The sequence below is a fragment of the Pyrus communis genome, chromosome 17 (assembly GCF_041283825.1).
Source record: "Pyrus communis isolate YQ-2024b chromosome 17, ASM4128382v1, whole genome shotgun sequence".
Lineage (NCBI taxonomy): Eukaryota > Viridiplantae > Streptophyta > Magnoliopsida > Rosales > Rosaceae > Pyrus > Pyrus communis.
The window spans coordinates 20,692,612-20,706,298 of NC_142581.1; the positions used below are offsets into that span (position 1 = coordinate 20,692,612).

The 13,687-nt window shown below is 37.2% G+C and overlaps 2 protein-coding genes across 8 annotated transcripts; one reads left to right on the forward strand and one right to left on the reverse strand.

Annotated features, from left to right (window-relative positions):
• Window positions 1–523: 523 nt before the first annotated feature.
• On the reverse strand, window positions 524–6,062 carry LOC137708665 (centromere protein C). 4 transcript variants are annotated; one of them, XM_068447787.2, is made up of 14 exons: window positions 5,806–6,062; window positions 5,222–5,422; window positions 4,388–4,509; window positions 4,256–4,305; window positions 4,083–4,168; window positions 3,271–3,473; window positions 3,099–3,187; window positions 2,912–3,014; window positions 2,654–2,784; window positions 1,761–2,518; window positions 1,517–1,672; window positions 1,257–1,431; window positions 1,044–1,151; window positions 524–889 (listed from the first exon to the last, which is right to left on the reverse strand). In XM_068447787.2, exons 2-14 carry the CDS (start codon window positions 5,381–5,383, stop codon window positions 762–764), a joined length of 2,271 nt encoding a protein of 756 aa, XP_068303888.2. In that variant the 5' UTR covers window positions 5,384–5,422; window positions 5,806–6,062; the 3' UTR covers window positions 524–761. The 4 variants fall into 4 exon arrangements, with proteins under 4 accessions (XP_068303888.2, XP_068303887.2, XP_088545777.1 ...); XM_068447786.2 differs by having other exon boundaries at window positions 1,257–1,437; window positions 5,806–6,010; XM_088689651.1 differs by having other exon boundaries at window positions 1,257–1,437; window positions 1,761–2,509; window positions 5,806–5,977.
• Window positions 6,063–6,220: 158 nt separating this feature from the next.
• Window positions 6,221–10,360, forward strand: ATXRCC1 (BRCT domain-containing DNA repair protein). 4 transcript variants are annotated; one of them, XM_068447576.2, is made up of 8 exons: window positions 6,221–6,411; window positions 6,693–6,987; window positions 7,090–7,278; window positions 7,993–8,104; window positions 8,369–8,451; window positions 8,573–8,683; window positions 8,944–9,030; window positions 9,946–10,360. In XM_068447576.2, exons 2-8 carry the CDS (start codon window positions 6,736–6,738, stop codon window positions 10,288–10,290), a joined length of 1,179 nt encoding a protein of 392 aa, XP_068303677.2. In that variant the 5' UTR covers window positions 6,221–6,411; window positions 6,693–6,735; the 3' UTR covers window positions 10,291–10,360. The 4 variants fall into 4 exon arrangements, with proteins under 4 accessions (XP_068303677.2, XP_088546015.1, XP_088546016.1 ...); XM_088689889.1 differs by having other exon boundaries at window positions 6,240–6,380; window positions 8,570–8,683; XM_088689890.1 differs by having other exon boundaries at window positions 6,240–6,380.
• Window positions 10,361–13,687: the final 3,327 nt, after the last annotated feature.

Below are 13,687 nucleotides of genomic sequence, written 5' to 3' on the forward strand. Positions count from 1 at the left end.
TATAATTTAGCAAGTGCGTGAGGATAATAGTGATTCTTGTGAATGATTTTCCTTTTTATGGGGATTAAATCAGAATAAGCATAAAAGAAACTTATCCCGTCCAATCTTACGATTTTGTGAGAAAAAATTAATTTTAAATTTGGATAATGGACAAAATCTCTTTATTTACTCTTTCAGCATGCTTTAAATATAATGAGTTATATAATTTAAAACCAAACGAAACTTTTCTTTTTTATGACGCCATTAAAATTAAGCATTGAAACCACGGTCCAGACTGAATGTCCAATGTTCATTAAACATGCATTAAGCTATACAAGTTAGATCACCTTTCCTAAACTGCGTGGTTGATCATATCATGTCCCGCCACAAAATATCAAAACCTTCGCAACCATTTTTGTTAGCACTAGCAGCTCCAATTTAGAGGCAAGACGAAATGTAAACAATTTCGTCGGACCAACAAAATTACCAAATTACCCTTCTATACGCATTACGAAAACCCCATAAAAGTCAGAAACAAAAGGCATTTGAAGATAAAAAGGGTAACGAGTATCACTCTTACTCTTCATATGTTGATCATCATGGAGAGTAAGGTTGTACAAAGGCAGCAATGGTTACTTTTACAACAATAATCTTTCCAGTTTACTCATAAGACGGCATCCGCTTTGACAAATACTTCCTTAAACGAAAAAATGTTTGCAGGGATGGAACGAATAAGAATCGCCAATACATATCACAAATCTTGTATTCTTAAGTGATCCATGTCAATGCAAAGCTGCCAGCTCGACAAGCTCTTTGTATTCATCAGAGACGAATGACTTCACCTTCAGAGGACCTCTTCCATTATCCTTTTCTGGAGAGGCGTACTTAATCCCAATTACTGTTACCAAACCTGCAATATCCAGTATGATTATGATTAACTTGTTTTGCTCGTGGATTTCTTATGTGTAATAGAAAGTGAAACGGCAATCAGATACACGTGAGAGAGCTAGTAATTATAAAAATGAAAACAAAGAGCATTTTGACTGTGAAAACAAAATACTCACTGTCGTGTATACGTCCATATAACAGCCGCTCCCCTTTCCAATACTCCAAAGGTCTCGTCTTGATCCTCGTGCTTCGCCTTACACCAGATTGCCACGTTGTACCAGCCCCTAAGAAGTTGATTTTCAAACAGAAAATGAATATTAACAATAGCAGTAAAGAAGCAGCAGCAGAAGTGGATATTAGTATGTTGGCACATATGCACGAGTACACACCTGCTAGACTTTTCCTTCTAGAAACTTCTCTACTCTTCCGTTTTATCTGTGGGCGTGAGTTTGCTTTGATCTGTATATTTTCATTCAGAGCGCTGCTCGTACTCTCCAAAGTTGAGTCTGCCACGTTAAGTTCAGGCTCCTCGCTAGCCAATGTTTCCTCATGTTTGTCTTCCACCTGGATCTTGTCATAATACATCGCAAAATCAGCAAATGTTTACAGCTCAAAAATAAATATAAACAAGCCAAAAGGGTAAACAGACCTGGTCCCCATCATTAGTCACATTGTCCCTATTATCTGTATCAGCATCAGGGTGCACATTGTCATTCAGAGTGCTGCCCGCCTTTCCCAAAGTTGAATCTGCCACATCAAGCTCAGGCTCCGCACTAGCCACTGCTTCCTCATGTTCATTTTCAACCTGTATGTTGTCACAATACATCACAAAATCAGAAAAGGCTTACAATTCCATAAACAAAAAAATGTAAAAAGCCAAAAGGTAGACAGACCTCATCCCCATCATTATCTCCATTGTCCCCATTGTCCCAAGCATCCGTATCGGTACCAGGGCTATGTGATGTGTCATTTATAACCCTGTTATGCATGTTACTCCCTCCAATGTTTTCCTCAAGGTCAACATGAGATCCACTTGAGCCAACATCAATTCTCACATCATGTTTACTTGAATCTTCACTCACAGATCTTTTCAATGCATAACTCAATTCTTCAATATCCACATCAGATGTACCACCTACCACAGCAACTTCAATATTGTCATTTGGTTCAATGAAAGGTGACTTCAACGTATTAGAAACGGTAATCTGCTCTCTCATGTCAACCAGCTCAGATTGTTTGTTGCAGTTCTCAACTGATGAAGGATTTGTCTCTGGCAACCGATCAATATCATGAGCTGAAAATGGATCGCTTGATGGACTTGAATGTAAAATTCTCTTATGCAAATCCAGAATTGAAGCAAAGGGGCTTTTTGGTGGTGTTGGAGATGCAAAACGAATAGACCCTTCTGGCCGCTTTCTATGCTTCGCACCTGTTGAACTGATTAACCCTTTTAACAAATTATCTATGTCTGTCAAACAGTCACCCTTAGGGATACTTTGGAATTCTGGGAGGTCAGATTTCTCTGGTTCAATTGATTGCATTCTCAAACACTTCTGTACATGAGTAACCGCCCCATCACCTTCTAGACATTCAGTATTTAGAGACAGCAGTTCATCAAAATTTCTATTGTTCACTTCCTCAGCTAATGAACCTGTAATGGTCAGAGTTATCATGCCCCTAGGAATGAATAATAAGGGGATGGGAAGTGAAAAAATATATATGCATACTTCGCAAAGATCGTGATTTACAGTAGATACTAAAGACCTTTTTAACAGGATTTTCTTACCAGCTAAATCCATCTCCTCCTGTGCAACATTTTTGTTAGGTTCTATTCGTGTGCTATGATTCAGTGGACTACCATTCTCACTACTTTCAAAATCCATCAGCGGATAGGAATGCTTGTGCTTAGCCCGCTTTCTGCATTATAAAAAACAATGATGTCCTAATCACAAAAAGAAAAAGCATGCTACGTACCAATGCAGGCATAAAGAACATATAGACGAAAATATTTATTTTATGGCCATTAAATAAAATTTATTATTACCTTAGAATCGATGGTCGACGGGTCCGTTTAATTGGGGATGGATTGTGCTTGTGTGCATCCAACATAGCACCACCCTTCAGTTTCTCCAATTCCTTTTTAGCATCTGTGTACGAATCAGAAAGCAGTAAAATTTACAGTTGGACTAGGATTTGCAAAGATTACGAAATACAAGTGGGGTGCAATTTACTCTCATATTTTTCAAGTTCCTTGAACAATTCCTCTGGGTCTGTATATTTTTGGGCATCAAAAGGTGGTAGCAAACTCGTATCAGGTTGACTGCATGTAACAAACGTCAACCTCTATATGTAAAAGAGTAAAAGTACTTTTTAATAAAATGAAGCACCAACCATTAGCATTACCTGGAATCAGGCTTCATAGAAAACCGAGCACGTTTAAGACCCAAGGCTGGTCTTCTCTGTCGGGGACTTTCTGCACCCTTTTCAGTAACAACTTTACTTTTCTGTTTCAATGCTTGTCGATTACCAGGCTCCAGAATTTCTGATGTACCACTTACAATGTTTTCCCCTTCATCTTTAAGTTTACTTGGACTATGTTGTGAGGCCTGAAAAAAGTGCCATAAGAATTAACTTTTATTGCTTTTGTGATTAAATTGCAGTGTACATATGATTGCATTGCATGTATAACAATGATTAAATATAAAAAGTTTTATTGGAGACAAAAATTAACCCTATAATGAGGACGTACTTATACAGTCAGTCCCCCACTGTATGCAAGATGATAAGGTATAAATTCACTTTTTAAAACTTAGCAAACCTAATCATAAATAAAAAGATAAATAAATAAATAGTATTCTGGGGGCTTTCCCAAGATTAAAAATGCCAAAACTTTGAAAGGGAAAAAATTCAACCCACTCCACTCTTCATACTACCCAATTACAAGGTTCAAACAGATTGTCAAAAAACCCATATTAATATGCTTTTATCTACTTGTCATTCGTTTTCCCAGTTATAAATTTAAGGAATAAGTACACTGGAAAAGGTAGCATGTTAAGAAAAACAATATTTACCTTAGATAAACTGAGACTAAGCAGAAATAAAAGTAATTTTAAAATTTTTATTTGATATAGTAGAATTAGTAAGTGGGTCAAAAATGAGATGGAGATTAAAAAATAATATAAAAAAAATGAGATGGAGATTGTGTGACTAAGTACCATCAACTTGAGTCGGATATGGAAAGCTTGCTGATCTGCATCCAATGCAGCACCACCCCTAAAATTCTCTTTTGCTTTTCTAGCATCTGTGCACCAATCAGAAAGCATTAAAATTTACAGTTGCACAAGGGTTTGTAGTATAAATTCAGGAACACAGAGGGAGTGCAACTTACTCTCAAGCCCATTGATATCAAAAGACGGTAGCAAACTCATGTTAGGTTGACTGCAAAATGAGTATAATAAAATATCAACCTATATCTGTAAAAAGTACTTAAGGAAATGAAAGCACCAGCCATATACTTTACCTAGCCTTTTCAGGAAAACCTTCACTTTTCTGTTTTGTTGCTTGTGGATTACCAGACTTCAGAGTTTTTGAAGTATCACTTAAAATGTTTTTTACCTGATCTACAAGTTTAACTTGTGAGGCCTGAAAAAGCACCAGAAAGAATTAACTATGAATGCTTTGCACCCACTGATAGAATTCCATTGTGCAAGAGATCAGATACAGAAAGACCTCATTTGAGACGAAACTTGAACACAAAAAATTTCATTGAGAACATATTTATAGAACCAGTTTTGCATTATACTAAGCTATAAGTTCAGTAATAAAAATTAAATTGGTTCTCAGTCTGCTTGTTGAATTTTAACAAAAACAATCATAAAATAACATAAATAATATTATCAGCTTTCCAAGGTATCCCAAAAACTCCGAAAAGAAAATCAAACTCCTGTCAGATTTTCAGCTTCTCAAATTCCAATTCAAAACAAAGTGCCAAAAGTATATTTATACGTTTTCCATTAGTTTTCTCAGCAACCAACAGAAATATAGGCTTCAATTAAGCACCCACATCAAAATAGTCAAACTGAGTTCAACCAACTAGATAATAAAAACAATATACAAGATTCCAAACAAAAATGAAATTACTAATCCTATACTTTCTGGGTCATAAATTTAAAAATAAATAAATAAAATAAAAATAGCAACAAAATTTCAGAAAATTAAAGAAAACAATATTTACCCGATATAAAGTAATAAACTCACAGTAAGCAGAAATATAATTAAACTGAAAACTTTTCACCCAAAATGAAAACTGAACTCAAATCTATATTTTGGAGAGTGGAGTAGTGTTAGCAAGTACCGTGGAGTTGAATTGGGAATGGATGGCTTGGAGGTCGCGGTCGAAATCAAATGGAATGGAAGTTGAACTGTCTGGAATAACCTTGCAGCTCTGGTGGAAGAGGGCGAGGCCTGTGAAACCCTGCAGCGGATCCACTGGATCGGAGTTCCAAGCGTCGTTCATCTTTTCTCTCTCACAATTCAATTTTCCGAAGGGAGAGCCCTATGAGAGATGAAGAGACAAAATACAGGGTTTAGGGCTTGTTTTGGGTAATTTAATTAAATGGTATATTGCTACACCAGCAATAATCAAAACCATAACACTCCACCACAAATTAACTTTAAACAAACCAAGCAGCTAAATGCTACAAAGTTCTTAATTAACAATATACCAAATCCTTAAACCCGAGCTCTCAGAAACCCTTAACCCTTGTAATTGTGGTCGAAATTAACAATTTATTTCACTTCTAATACTAAGTGAACACAAATTACAGCAAATACCCAGAAGAAATAAAAAGAATTGATTTCAGAAATGGGAAAAAAAAAAAGAAAAAAAAAAAAACCTTAATCAAAAATAGAAAACAAAACGGCAAAGAAGTTGCGTACCTAAACACCATTTCAGATCTGTTTATCCTCTTCGAAAAGATGGATCGATTCCAGAGAGAAGGAGAGTGGAGAAGGGAGACGACGGAGGCGATTTACCGTCTGTGTCGTTCTCGCGGGGTCTGCGAGACGGAAGAGGCGAGGAGGATTTGAGTTTTGAAATTTTGAGAGACTGACATCGTTTTGGAACTTGAGCGGGAGTTGCATCGGAGGTACAAATCTCGTGTCCCCCTTTTATCTGTCTCCTCCGTATCAATTGCTTCCGTTGATGACACCTGGCCTAACGTAATAGAGACGTTTTGAGTGTCAAACGTGTCACCACGGTAGCATGGTACAGGGAGGGGACAGCGAAAAAGAGGACAGTGAACTTTTTTCTAACTCTTGTACTTTATTAGTTTGCAGATGTGCCCTTCAAGTTATGCGTTTTGACAGTGCGCTCCTCAGAGCCCACCACTCGCACTCGGCCACGCCACTCCTCGTTGGCAGGAGAAAGCAGCTGAGGAAAATCGAAGCAAAACCCAATTTCTGTACGGAATTGGAAGCAATTGCAGGGCCCCCAAGTGAAAGAGAAGCCAACGGTTCTCCAATTACTCTCTTCCTGCAACTAGGGTTTTTACTTTCCCCCAATTTCCTCTCTCTCTGTATTTTGATTTGATTTGGGAATTCTAATTTATTTGATGCTGTCTCTTACTGCATGAACTGTCAAGATTGTAACTTTTATACTTAATTGTTATTTTAATTTTTTAAATTATATTTCTTGGCCTGTGATTGTATAAATATCACTTGAACATGTTACCAATTGTAGGTGTATATATATTATCACGGTGGAGCTTGTGGAAACTGTGATGTTTTTCCATTAGCCTAACTGGGTTGCCGTAAATTTTGTATAGCTGTTGATTGGAAGCAATTTGGGGGTTTAAATTGCTTTTAAAAATGTCTCATTCGAAAGCCAGCCAGGGTAATGGTTCTGATAAGGCCGGGAAGCGAAGCCTTCCTTCGTGGATTAGTTCAAGAGACAATGAGAGTGAGTCTCCTGGAAAGAAATTAACTGGGGCTGCTGAAGGTGAAGAAAGCAATGAGGAAGGAAAGCCAAGGGTAGCCAGGGGGTGCGGGGGTACGCCTTCTAAGGACATCAAGAAATCTTCTGCATCCAGTTCCGGAACTGCAAACTTTTCCAAATTCATGGTACTAGATAGTGTGGAATAATGAGATTTATCAAGCTGCATTGTTCTGTTTGTCTTTTGACTTGACAATGTGAGGATAATATCATAACTCATATGTGACCAGGAAGGAGTAGTGTTTGTGCTGTCTGGGTTTGTTAATCCTGAGCGCAGCAATTTGCGGTCACAGGCTTTGGAAATGGGAGCGGAATATCAGCCTGACTGGAGTTCAGATTGCACTCTCTTAGTTTGTGCATTTCCAAACACCCCAAAGTTTCGACAAGTTGAGGCAGATTGTGGAACTATAGTTTCAAAGGTTTCTAATTTTTCTTTCAAAAGTAGACTATTGACTTGTGTGTCGTATGCATTTTTTATTCTGTATAGAAATGCATTCTTTTTAGTCAATTGAGATGGTTTGTTATTTAGGGCAGGCTACAATAAATTAAGAGATTATTTCGTATTTCATAAAGCCAAACTAAAGTAAAACTTCTATGGTATATGAGATGCACTGATTATTTATTTCTGTAGTATTAATATCTTGTCCGAAATGATAATTTGTCTTCAGCCATTGACTGGTTTTGTTGGTTCTTCTTTGTTTCCGCAAGCTGCACTAAAGTCACTACGTGCTCAGTTCTGTTATTATAGATTCATTAGCTTGTCATATGCACTCTTATGCTAAATACAAGTCCCATTTCACGAGATAAGAGCAAATTAGTTTTCTATAATCACACTCAATGCACCTAAGAGTGTTTAGTCTAATGGTCAGGCCCTTGGTTTGCTACCAAGAGGTCTGGGGTTCGACACCCCTGAAGGTACCCACCTAGCAATTGCTAGAGTTTCTTGCTTCCCAAATGTTGTGGGGTCAGGCAGGGGGGGCCTAGCAATTAGTCGGGTCAAAGATCCGGAGACACCAGTTTCAAAAAAAAAAAAAAAAAAAAATCACACTCAATGCTGATGCTTCCGCAATTGTTTTCTGAATGATAATTTATACTTTGTGGTTATTTAAAGGTGTCTATTTTGTTCATATTAGGATTGGATATCAGAATGTTACGCCCAGAAGAAGCTTGTCGATATTGAAAGTTACCTTATGAATGCTGGAAAACCCTGGCGTAAAAGCAGTGTTTCCCATCAAAACAGCCAAGGTGTAAGAATGTTTAGTGGAATTCTAACTTTTCGAGCAAGAATATCTGCTAGGTTTGATAATTCTGTACAACAAAAAGTATTCTTGTCTTAATATTTAATTTATTTTTAATTTAATTTTAATTTGTTACTACAGTTTTAATACCTCATGTTGAGTTTAATCTTTCAAAATCTTAGTTAGGATAATTTAGTTGGTCACTATTTGGTCTTAGATTCGTATTGTTGTTGCATTTATAGCTTATCAATGCTCTAGTGACTGTCTGCAGACAAAAAGGTATCCCGACCTAGTAAATCTAAGAAGCAAGATGGAGAAACACCATTGAAATCAACTGCCCCAGCAACTTCAAAGGTATGTTTTGACTAGTTTAATGATAAAACGTGTCAGATTTTACTTTTTAAATTTTTAGTAGTTTTCATGCCAGTGGAAATTTAATATACCAATGTCGGTTTCTTGTGTATATATTTAGCAGATAAAAGCTTCTAATACTGTTAAAGAGTGCTTTTCTCCTTCTCAAGTGAAGAAGTGGGCAGTTGATGATTTGAATAAGACAATATCGTGGCTGGAGAGTCAAGAAGAAAAGGTTATTGACATTCTACTATTTGTGTGTGTGTGTGTGTGTTAGCACATGTTTCTTTTTACAGCCGCTGAATTTCACGGACTCACAATTGTCATTTATAGATGTCCCTCTTGGAAATAATGTCTTCTCTCGACCCGCTGATAGAGTAGTGGTTGAGAGGTGTAGGATATTTATTAATTTCTTTTCCTCTTTCAATTGTATACGAGACTTACCTTATCTTCTGGATAAATCTGATCTTTATTCTGTTCTTCTACCTCTTACAGCCAGAGCCTGATGAGATAAAGCAAATAGCAGCTGAAGGGATTTTAACTTGTTTACAAGATGCAATAGAATTTCTTGAACAAAAACAGGTATTCCTACAGAAACTCACTTTGTCCCTTTGAACTAGTGCTAAACTTTTTTCTTGCATACTTCAGTCCCTTCCCCCTCCACCCACTCGTGTGAAAATAGAAAGGGAATAGGAAACTAATTTAGACCCTGTGTCGGAGGTACATGGAAAGTGAACATGTAATTTGGGGGTTTGGATCCTGTCAGAAACACGTATCAAATTGTTTCCCTTCACCATTTGTAGGCAGTGACATCTCTGTTGAATCACATTATCTGATATTGAAACAATCAATGGGGTATACATTTTACGAATTTTGATCTCCGTGTGCACAACAATTGTTTTTAATTTCACAAGAGTGACCAATACTTTGTATATTTTCTCTCTAATATATTTTATTTTTACAATGGTGATCAATATCCTATATTTTCTTGATTAAAACCAATCATAAGTTCCTTATACCTTTCTTTTCTTAGCGCACCATGTCTGCATTTATTTTGTAAAGACAGCTTGTGCTCGTGTATGCATAATTCAGGCCGTGCTCGATTCAATCCACTGAAAATGGGAAAGCCATTAAACAGGGCCATTTTTTTCTTTAAATATGGGATCCATGGGAATTGACTTGATCATTAGATCATTCAAAGCTGGGCACACTCACATTCCGCATTTCTGCATTTCCTGAAACTGACTTGTTAGCCTTGTTAGAGCATGAACTTGATGACATCCTAGTTGAATTAGGATTTGCGGTCATCCTGTTACATGATGATTGATCTTATTAAGAAGTGACAAAACTATATCGTTTAATTTCTTCAACAGATACCCATTGATGCTCTCCACTATTCAGTTGCAAGTTCAATGATGGCATTTGTGACTAGACAAAACAATGTTGCTTCATCCTCGAATCCAATTTCTGTTTGATGACTTTGTTTGTACTTCGCAGGATGTCCGGAAAATAACTGAGCAGTGGAATTTCATTCCTCGTGTAGTCGAAGAGTTGGCAAAGCTCGAGGGCACCGGAAGTAACTCTGCGGCAGTATTCAAGGAAGATCTCTGCAAACAGGCTGTGGACTGTAAACAAATTTACGAGGCAGAACTTAATGGTTTAGGTGATGAGTCCTCAAAGAAAAAACCAAAGGTGGAAAGACAAGAGAGGGACAGTGGGAAAACTGAAGGCATATGCAGTGGTGCAGCAGGATACGACAGCGATGATACAATTGAGATGACAGAGGAGGAAATAGATCATGCATATAATAATGTAGCTTCTAAGATCCCTAATGCTGTTTAAACCATCTCTGATGTAGATGAATAACTGTAATGTTTTCGCAAATTTTTCTTAAGGGATGGATCTTTTCTTACGCGTGCATAAAATGCTTAGAAGGATTTTGTATTATCTTGTGTGGTTGAAGCACAAGACCGTTAACTTAGGCTGTGTTTGGAAGCATTTTTAAAATGACTGAAAGCACTTTTAATGAAAGTGTTTTTGGAACCAATCTTAGTTAAAATGTAAGTGCCTCCTGCAATAAGCGTATAATTGGTGCTTCTTTCAAAATGCACTTCTAAGAGCTTTTGGAACTCAAAACTCAAAAGCATTTGTACCAAAAAAGGTTTCAATCATGTTAAAAGCATTTTGAAACGAGCCATTAATCACCAAAATGCATGTTTAGAAGTTTATAATACTGAATGTTGCTAATCTTAGATGAAAATTCAGATAGGTACCCACCATCCTGTATATAGATTTTCCACATTATCATTTCCAACTTGGTTAGGAGCTTCCTCTTAAATCCACTGCGTTCTAAGTTCAAATCCTTTTACGTCCCTTTAGTGAAGAGTAGTGTAAAATATCGCTTGTAATAAAAAATAAAATAAAAGAGAGAGAACCAAGGAAGGTAAATGTGTTAAAAAAAAAAGATGAGGTCAACCAAGCAATAAGCTTATTGATTAATTTTAAAACAACAAACATTTATGATTTTCTCTGTAGACAACAAAATACAAGCCTAATTAAATAATACCAAATAGGTAAACATAATTCTTTGAGAACAAGGAAACCTACATCTTGTTTTAAATACACCTCTCATATTTTGTTGACTACATTTAATGTGCTTAATACACATCATATTTACTTTTTTTAATTAAAGTTTATCTTAATGCACCCCACTTACTTCCCAATATTATTCCTACACCTCACACTCTACATACACCCCCACCTTCTCCACTTAAACCCCACATCAAAATCTTTGCGATTTTTGTCAATTAGGGATTTTGCGTGTTTTCTCATACTCTCTACTCAATTTTGTTAATCTTTTTTTAAAGCATAATGCTAGGAGGACCAAATTTCTAAACCAAATTTTGTAAACCAAATGATATGGACGTTGATGATTGGATTATTACTTAAGTGTTAATTAACGTTTTTATTTTCCATTGATTACACATAATTTGATTTGCAAATTTGATCTCCTTAGTGTTACCATTTTTTATAATATTGTACTTAAAGTGAGCATCCTAAACAAAAAGCAAGTCATAGTTTGGTGACTGTAGTTAATTTTAACTTGGTTTACTGATAAAAAGGTCAGTATCCCCTATATATTATATTAGTAATTCAATCAATGAACCTCGAGAAGTGATATATCGTAAGGCTTCAGCCATATTTCTCTTACATCTACCTCACAATCCTCTACCTGTTTTTATGACCTCCATTGCTGCTATGCCTTCTTCCCTCCCCGTTCCAACACCACCAATTTGCTCAAACTCACTCTAATCGACTACCTTTGTTGGCTCCGCCAAATTAAACCTTTTCTTATGGGCCAGGATTGTGCAAGGCAGCTACAGGGGTAAAACTCGGCCACATAGTGGAATTCGACCCCAAGGGGAGAAATTTGGGCAAATTTGTCATGTCTAAGAATCTATCTTCCATTGGGACAACTTCATTTTGAAAGTTAGAAACCTCTATCTTTGTATTCCGCTTGAGCAAAGTTTGATTCAAACTTCTTATAATGAGAATGATACTCAGCTACAACCTTGGGAAGAACTCAGCAAACACGGGATCAATGATCATTTGAACCACATCGGTGACATATGTCTGCATCCATGGTGTAGGTGCTTTGCCCTTATTCTTGAAGTTTGAGGCCTTGAGAGCGAGGTTAAAATGCTTATGGGCTTGGTTTCCTCCCTTAGATGGGCCTTGGTTTTATTGACCTTGGTTGGACGGCTTCTAGCCGCACCTACCACGCCTAGAATGGTAGTTCGGGAGTCAATTCTCGCTATTGTGTGGTTGAGGCACAATGGTCACGCTAGTAGGTCAAGCTTGATGATTCATCATCAAAAGTTTATTCTGTTTTTCAACAAGAAGTAAAACAAAGATCAAATCTGAAAACTTAGTGGACTTATGAGCTCTATATTGTTGTTACCTAACGATATTGGTCATAGAGAAGGTCGAATAGGTATTATCCAGAAGATCATCTTTGGTCAAGTCTTCATTACAGAACTTGAGAAGTGATCGAATTCGGAAAACTTCACAATTGTATTCATTCATAGACCTAAATTCTTGGAAGCACAAGTCTTGCCAATTGTGTCTTGCTTTAAGCAACAAGATGTCTCTTTGGTGATCAAAACCATCCGCCAAAGCAACCCATAAAGCTCGTGGATCTTCCTTAGCGAGGTACTCGGTTTGTAGTGTGTCATGAATGTGTCTTCGAATGAAGATTATGGCAGTGATCATGTGATTTGCGGTGCACTGGTGTCGCAGCCACACGGGCTAGGACCTAGAGCGATGCAGCGCAGGGGCACATAGTAACCACACAAGCTGGTGTCAATGTGAGCTGAGCAAAGCAGCTACAGTGGGCTACTGTAAGCAAGCCTAAGAGAAAAAAAAAATACTTTTTTTTTTCAATTGTTGTGGCCCAAGGTGCCAGGTGCCCAATTAAGACGTAGTGGACCATTAAAACATCCCAGCAGCTGCTAAGTGTGCTCGCTGGAGAAGAAAACATGTGTTGCCATTTTAGGCAACTTTTTTTGTTGAAAAAACTCGAGGCGAGTTTGTGATACAACTTTGATCAGGAATATGAATGGAGAAAGGTGAATTTCGACATTTAAGAACCAAAACCCTAGAAAATTCAAATTGGAATTTTGAAAAATCCAATGAGATTCGAACGAATCTTGGTCAGAGAATCGCTTGAGACACCTTCTGGTCGTCAGTGACAATGACCAAAGGTGGTCAATGACGAGGACGCCATGGATGACGTTGGGTTTCTTGGTTGCAAAACCTGGAGCCTGTGGTTGTGTGGTTTGGTCTCGCGACTCAACTTAGGAAGTCGCACCGCTGCTCTCTAGGCTTCCATCGAAATGCTAAATTTTTTTTTTCACTTTCCAAATTGTATAATTTAACAATTATGAATGTAATGCATCAACAATATATGCAAAATCTAAAATTTGTAAACGTAAAGTTAAGTGATGCATTATGGTGAATGTTCATGCTATTATGACTGCAAAAATATCGAGATAAAAATCGTTGTTTTGATGCAAAAAATTCCACGTTAGATTTCCTAGCGCAGTGGAGGAAAGTGCCAATAACGTGTTGCAGTCAATTTATCTAACAAGGAGAGCAAGGGGTGCGGCAAGAGAAAGTGTAGGGATTTCTCTGTGTGTATCAGATATGTTATTTCCTTACACTGTGCCTTTATTTATGG

Coding starts and splice junctions, on each gene's coding strand:
- LOC137708665 (XM_068447786.2), bottom strand. CDS start 5,383: ATGAACGACGCTTGGAACTCCGATCCAGTGGATCCGCTGCAGGGTTTC. Junction 4,169..4,255: donor TGATATCAATGGGCTTGAGA/GTAAGTTGCACT, acceptor ATTGGTGCACAG/ATGCTAGAAAAGCAAAAGAG. Junction 2,519..2,653: donor GGAGGAGATGGATTTAGCTG/GTAAGAAAATCC, acceptor TGACCATTACAG/GTTCATTAGCTGAGGAAGTG.
- ATXRCC1 (XM_088689889.1), top strand. CDS start 6,736: ATGTCTCATTCGAAAGCCAGCCAGGGTAATGGTTCTGATAAGGCCGGG. Junction 8,452..8,569: donor CTGCCCCAGCAACTTCAAAG/GTATGTTTTGAC, acceptor GTATATATTTAG/CAGATAAAAGCTTCTAATAC. Junction 8,684..8,943: donor TGGAGAGTCAAGAAGAAAAG/GTTATTGACATT, acceptor TACCTCTTACAG/CCAGAGCCTGATGAGATAAA.